This window comes from Leuciscus leuciscus (genome assembly GCF_965113295.1).
Source record: "Leuciscus leuciscus genome assembly, chromosome: 10".
Taxonomy (NCBI): Eukaryota; Metazoa; Chordata; class Actinopteri; order Cypriniformes; family Leuciscidae; genus Leuciscus; species Leuciscus leuciscus.
Window position 1 is genome coordinate 13786448 of NC_138734.1, and position 7577 is coordinate 13794024.

General features: G+C 39.2%; 1 protein-coding gene across 1 annotated transcript; it reads left to right on the forward strand.

Annotated features, from left to right (window-relative positions):
- Positions 1-1705: 1705 nt before the first annotated feature.
- LOC309508157 (sterile alpha motif domain-containing protein 3-like) lies at positions 1706-7267 on the forward strand (the record flags this gene model as incomplete). The annotated part of the gene is made up of 9 exons (XM_082182684.1): positions 1706-1885; positions 2895-3105; positions 4854-5015; positions 5289-5376; positions 5477-5641; positions 5871-6074; positions 6283-6454; positions 6565-6644; positions 6971-7267. Exons 1-9 carry the CDS (start codon positions 1777-1779, stop codon positions 7265-7267), a joined length of 1488 nt encoding a protein of 495 aa, XP_082038810.1. The 5' UTR covers positions 1706-1776.
- Between the last annotated feature and the right edge of the window lie 310 nt (positions 7268-7577).

Sequence of the window (7577 nt, forward strand, 5' to 3'; positions counted from 1 at the left end):
CTTTTTTTTTTTTCTTTCTGTCTCTCTCTTTCTCTTCTCTCACACACTGTCAAAGTAACATGTTCTGCAACATTTTTAATATGATATTGCACAACGTGATATTGTGATAATGATATTGAGTAAATATATTGTGCACCCCTAATGAGAAGCCACCAAAACACCCACAAACAATGTCCTAAAATATGAGCAAACACAGGCATGATTTAAATAATGACAACAGCTAAATGGATCAGTTCATGGAATGTGACGAAAGGTTCTAATCCAATAACCATTTAAAAAATATATATATAAATACCCATTTCTGCAATCCCTATTCAAAATGCTTTGAATGCAGGGATGCCCAGACTCACATTGCACAAAGTAAGAGTATGGTTTTATGGGGCTTACAACTTATTTTCAAAACTCTTCATATAGGCTCCTTTTATGCTTTCCTTTTTCAAGAGAAACTGGGGAGGCTGTTGAAGGTCCTTCTGGGGATTGGGTTCCTTTCCCCAGGTTCTGGGAATGCTGCTGTGGGGTTGGTGTGCTGAGGGTCCTACTAGGGATACTGGCTGTTCAATTCTGGACTTTTGGTAATAAGCCATATAATAAGCTATGACCATTGGGGGTTCAGTTGGAGCTGCTGGGGGATGAAGCAGGGCCACTGTTACCCTGGGATCTGGTGTGACCATTGGGGGTTCAGTTGGAGCTGCTGGGGGATGAAGCAGGGTCACTGTTACCCTGGGATCTTGTATGTCCATTGGGGGTTCAGTTGGAGGTTCAACTTGGGCTGATGACGGTTCGTCCTGCAGCACCTTGTGGGGTCCAGCCTACATTGTAGAAGTACAGAATTATTAAGAAAACACTAATCGACTTTTTCACAATTTTACAACATTTTATAGACATAAACATCTAATCTATTAATCAAGAAAAAAAATCGACAAAAGATATAATCATTAGTTGCAGCCGTAGTAGCAAAAAGAGATGTGTATACACACAGAAAAATAGGGGTATCGTTTCTGTACCTTAAAGTAGATTTGCCACGAAAGTACCCTGTAGGGTACAGGAAATGGTCCTTAAGGTAACAAAGTTGAACCTTTGTTTTAATTTAAAGGTACAAAATCAGTTCTGACAGCAAAGGGTACATAAATGTACTTTTAACAAGCTTAAGGTACAAATTATGCAGCAAATCAGAGATCAATTTTTATTTAAATAGAGAGTTGTGTTTATTTAAGTAAAAAGGTTACTGGTAAATGTCCTTCCAATTCTTGATCAGTATGGCCTGTATAAGTTTCATTAATAACTTTTAGCTAGTCATCATTACATTGCTTTGTTTTTATGCAAATTATAACTGGATAGATTTAAAATACATATCAATGTAGGATCGATATGGTCTATTCAAATACCAACAATAATCCTTTATACACACTGGTAAACTCCCTGTAAATTACATGTGAACAGGGTATACACAAATACTGGTAAATTGGTTCTGGCAAAGATCTACCAATCTTGTGTGAACAGCACATTTACAAAAAAAAACAAAAAAAAAAACAAAGTCGTTTACTGCAAATTACTGGCATTATTTTGTGAAAGGGGCTTATCACTCGCACGTCATTGTTTTTTAAAGAAAACTGTTTCTATAGCAACCAGAGTTTTTTAACGGCAGTTGCGATGACGCGTTTACTTTACCAATCAGCGATTGGCTCTTCTATTGAGAAGGCGCAATATCAAGTCGCCATAATACAGTTGCGCAGCGCTTTCTCTCGTGCACAAGTAGAGTATGTGAAAAGAGTGAAAATGTCGATTAATTGTGCATTTCTGTCGAGTTTGACAACGGATGAACTACTTCAAAAAATAATTAAAGCTGGAATACAGATCAACGAAGAAGAGGCAAGAAAATTCAGGGGTAAGTAACGTTAACCATATCTTGGTTTTCTATTCATGCTATTGAAAACGTGTCCAATCCTGCTCCTGCCGATCGACTGTCCTGCACAGTTCATCTTCAAATCTAATCAAACACATCTGCCTCTAATTTTCATGTGATCCTAAAGACCTTAATTGGTTGCTTCAGGTGTGTTTGATTAGGGTTGGAGATGAACTATGCAGGACAGTCGATTGGCAGAAACAACTAACGTTACTACACCAACGTTATTGTAACTTATGGCTTGCTGGGTTAACGATACATAGTTATTTTGTTGTATTTCCACTTGACTTGTCGTCGTCGCCATTAAATCATTTTAAGCAAGAGCCCCTGCAGTCTTGGGCAGTACAACCCATTTTTTCCCGCGTCGTGCAGTCTGCTGTCGACTAACCTCACATGATGAGGGAATCCTGAATCAAAAACTGCTCAAATTAACATTTGTCAATTCAGGAACAAAATCTGACATGACCTGTCCCATAGATGTTGTTTCTTATGTTCAAACCGCGATAAAAAATATTATTCAGGTTAGACCAACCAATGCGCATGTACTATCTTCACACAGAACGCGTTTTTCTATTCCCACTCGCACCTTTTCAACTGTTTTTCGATGCAATCACGAACTAGGTCGAGGTTTATGAACGTTAAAATCGCATCTTAACGCAAATAAGCATTCTGTGTGAACGGCCCATTAAGAACACTGTTTCTATAGCAACCGGAGCTTTAGTGGCAGCGGCAGTGAATTATAACTTCATCAGTCATGGATGGGTATTTATTTAACGTTAGATGTTTTGGACTTGCCCCTATTTTACACTTTCTCCAATTCATATGTAACGTAATGAGCGCATCGTATTTGGTTTAGCAGTTCATAGAGTTGAGCAAAACTGCCATTTTCTGTCGATTCTCGTTTTCCACACATTTAGGCGTAACGTCACTTAATTCTGTGTGTGTTTTACAGTTATCAGTGTATAACTGTTGTAATTTTGCGTTTGTTCAGAAAATGACGTGGATGGAGAAACAGTGGACTGTGGACTCACTGAAGCCATGGTTAGCTACCTGATTGATGGTTCCTTCAAAAAGCAACTAAAATTTCAACAATTTTTACGCCAATATAAGGAGTCTGAGACCACTGTTGTATTAGAGCCAGTACCAGTTGAAGTCGCTCAGTCTACGGAAGAACCCCAGCCTCATCCATTCACTAATCCAAGGTAAGGGCAGCATTATGAGGGTCCCGGTTTGGTAAATGTGTTCAACAAGAGTTTGTCTGCTCGTTTGGGCATTTGCTGGATGGTGAATTTTATCTAATTTTATTCAATAGGATCCACCCACAATTGACCCTTTGCAGGGAGTTTGATTGACAGGCGATCTGACCAATCATAATCTGCCATTTTTGTCCGACAAAGCAATCAGGAGTTAGATTAACGTTGAAGGATTTAAACTTAAAAAACGGAGTGTACTGACGTCTTTGCGTGGTTAAAACAACACTTCTCCTTATATTAATTTGATGCCATAAATTAACTAGAAGGAAGAGATGATCGGTTCATGAGCAGGTTTAACTGAGGCTCTACAGTGATCTGTCAGACGTGTTAAAGAGCCACAAAACGTTATTTATTGTTTTAATTTATTTTAAAAATGACCCAAATTTTAAAGTTGTGACTTTGTTTCATATCAAAAGTAACCTGGTCTGTCCTGTCTGTCAATGCGTTGTCAGTGTCCTCTCTGCAATGTATTTTTCACTGCGTGAGCGGCGTGGCTTGTCGGACATAGCAACAGTAACAGCTGGTCTTTGTGAATGGCCAATTGACCGTCTGCAAAGACCCGCCCCCCTTAGTTATTGTTGCTATGCCCGACAAGCTACGCCTCTCTCTCACACACACCATGTTCTCATGCAGTGAAAAATACATTGTGGAGCAGAGAGAAGACTGACAACACGCTGGCTGAAAGACAGGACAGACCAGGTTACTTTTCAGTTACTTTTGATATTAAACATGTTAAACAAAGTCTCACCTTTCATATTTGGTCATTTTTAAAAAGAAATTTAAACAATACCATTTTGTGGCTCTTTAATGTGTCTGTCAGATCACTGTAGAGCATCAGTTAAAGCTGCTCATGAACCGATCATCTCTTTCTTCTAGTTCAGTTATAGCAATAGCCATGAATGAACATAAAAAGGAATGTTGTTTTAACTGCGGAAAGGCGTCAGTACACTCCGTTTTTCAAGTTCAAATCCTCCCATGTTAATATACCATCTCTTTTGACTGCGTGCTCCGACAAAATGGCGGATGGCGAAGTATGATTGGTCAGATCACCTGTCAATCAAGCTCCCTGCGAAGGGTCAATTGGTAACTGATGTATTTAAAGCTGCCGTCGGCAAGTCTGGCAGATTGGGTCGATTAGCCAAAATTTTGAATGTTTACAACTCTCATGCCCCTCCCCACTACCAGCGAGCACCCTCCCATCGAGGTCGTGCTCGTCAGTGCGTCACTGTGCGTGTGTACCTGATTTTCTGTGAACGCGTCCGTCTCTTCAGCATCTATCAACACCATGGACTCGGAGGTAGGCTGCCCTGGCTAATCTATCCATAAATAGCAATAACCGAGGAATTGGAAGCTTGTTAGTAGATTTTCTCTCCGCCATCACGCTTCATGCAATCTCCAGGCGAACTTCAGGCGTGGCGTGTGCATGTGATATTAACGTGCGCGAGTGAGGGGGATCTGTGGCGTGTGCACGACCTGTGATTGACAGTCAGATCTCACACCCCCCTGCGCTGATTGGACCATATGAAGCGGGAGCGCTGGATTTTTGCAAAACAAATAACACGCTCCAGGTGGAGTTAGAAGCTCGGGTTTTTTTCTAAAACCACCTTATTTATGTTGTTCTGTCGGATTATAGTGTCGATTACACTGAATATGATCAAAAAAATGTTGCCGACGGCAGCTTTAATGTTGTATTGCAGTGGTGAAGCAGCTCACAGGAGACTACCCCTTGTGACTGTCATTCCAACCTTTCCCAGAGATGTCCAGGCGAGACTTGACACCAAGGAACCGTGTCACACAATTCCTAAAGTACGCAACAAAATAATCAGAACGCTGTATGAAATGATGGCAGAATACACCCTGTAAGTATAACAATTATTACCACCTCTGCTACTACAACTGTACTACTTAAAGTTTGTATCAGCGATTTCAGGTCCCAAAAAAAAAATGATCACATTCATCTAATCTTTCCTAACGATCCGCTAGCTGGATCGTTAGGAAAGATTAGATGAATGTGATCATTTTTGGGGGGGGCCTGAAATCACTGATATAATCTTTAAGATCAATTCACAATCTATGTAGACCATAAGACAAAACCAAAAGATTGATTTAGTTTGTTTCTGCCTTTGTGCTAGGTATCCAACTAATGCAGAGTATATTCAAGTTGCCAAGGCACTGATTGTGAAATACCCTTTCCTGAGAGATAAGGAGGGAAATGGCTATGTAAGTTGCATTGTTTTTAAGCCATTGATTGATCTGTTTGCATAATCCTCAAGATATTGTTACTTCATCTTTTACTTGCTGGAATATGTTTTGCTACTAGCACACCTGGCACATGTCCCTAAAGAGGAAGTTTAAAGCAGAACGTGCACCTCTTGTCAGCGACAGCGAAGTCAGAAAGCTGAAAGAGAAGTTTGGCCATACAAAACAGTCCAGATCCACCAGTGCATCTGCAAGTTTTTGTCGAAAGTCTGCCAGTGTAGCATATGTAAGCCCACTGCCATATACATATTTTACATACACCTTTACATTTTCACTTAGTGCAGGACAATGTAAGGTAGATAATATATTTTACTACTTTTTCACATATACTTCACTCTTTCACTGACTGAACATTAGGTCTCATTTTTCATGCAATGTTAAATTTATTTTTTATTTATCTAAAAAACCTTGTTGTTCAAACTTTTTGCATATCTGTTTCTGTTGTTCTGACAAAGGAAACTTGTGTTGGGGAGGACTCAACATCTGTTGAGGTGCATGTGAACGTGTTACAAAATGAGTATCGGAAGGCGCATCCAGATATGTTGACTGTGAAAGACCGCATGGCACGAACATTCTCCTGGAGACGTAGAGAAATCATCGAAGGAATGTCTGTAGAGGATGTACTAAAAAAATATCCATTCTTAAGAATGCTTGCTGAAGTGAGTATATTGAAAACACCTGAATGTTACAGGGAAGCAATATATTATAATTTTGGAAATTGTGAAATTGAAGACATGTCGATTGCTGTCATTGAAAACAAGGAAACTAAACATTTCTGAAAATATCTTCTAAATGCTACAGTATAGAAATCAAATGGTTTCAGTAAGAATGAAGAATGTTAATCATGTCTTCATGTATATCCTACAGTTTTTTGATGAGGTTGACCGTATCCATCCTTCACCAAACGGCTTCTGTCATCGCTTCAGAGAGGGTTTTGCCAGTGTTCTACCTAATGTGCTCAAACTTGCCAAGACCAAATCCCCCCTAGCAAAACACTACACTGAAGCAAGACAAGATGCCCTGGCTGAAGATATACCAGGTAAAGACAGTCACCTTGCTAGTGAACCTCACAATAATATCTGCAATTTACTTTACTACATTGCAAAATATATGTGATTGTGAATTTAAAATATTTTTCCGATATTGCAGGAATTGATTTGAGGGCCGGGCTTCTCCTCTTGCCATCCATCTTCAGAGAAAAGAGTGTACACTACATTACTATGAGAGAGGTAGGCTTCTGAATTAGGGTTGTGATGATAGTATGGTATATTGACGATAGTTAGAGATAACGCTGATGCCTTTGATGATATCATACGATAATTGGCTCGTTTTCCCATTATATTATTATTATAAAGCTGGTATTGTTATTAAATTAATATTAAGACCTACAATTAATTTGCCTTGCCTAAATTCATAAAGACATAACCACACTTGCGACATCACCGACATGCGCGTATGACAAAACTATGGCAAGTGCTTGCAATAAAAATGCCAATAAACTATATTTACTTGTTTGTTTATTTTGAATTTGAAAATCTGTTTTCTTTTAATGTAGGGAGACCCTGCTTCACCCTTTCCAACCATACAACTGATGGATAAAGACTGGAAAACGGCGATCATTGGAAGAGGGCTCAGTGTGGTGAATGTAGATGGAATAGATGTGTGCCAGTGCACCAGCCTTGATGAAGCCTTCATAACAGCCTTCTGTATGTACTTTACTTTCAACATTGCATATCCACCACCCCTGAAAAACACACTGACTTTTCTTCAGAGGCGCATTGTCAACGTTGTGGAAGAGGGAGACAAGCCACTGCCAGTAACTTTAGTCCGGATGATTAACCTTTTGTATTAGATCCTCATCATGCCTCAACTGTACCATTGCCCAAAGTGCACTCGAAGGACTTTCACTCTTGTGATTTTTTTTTTTTTTTTTTTTTTTTTTGATTTTTTTACTTTTGTGATTAAATAAATTGTGAAACATGCACTGCCTCTGTTTTGTATTTAAAACTGGTTAAGGAAAATGCTCTGATGCATCTGAAGGAATTAAATCACACCATGAACTTAATTCTCAGAAGTACAGTATTTCTTTTCTTATATATATTTAGGACAAATCAGTGCAGCAGGACATCTGTGATATGATCTGGGAAAATACCATGTTGTAA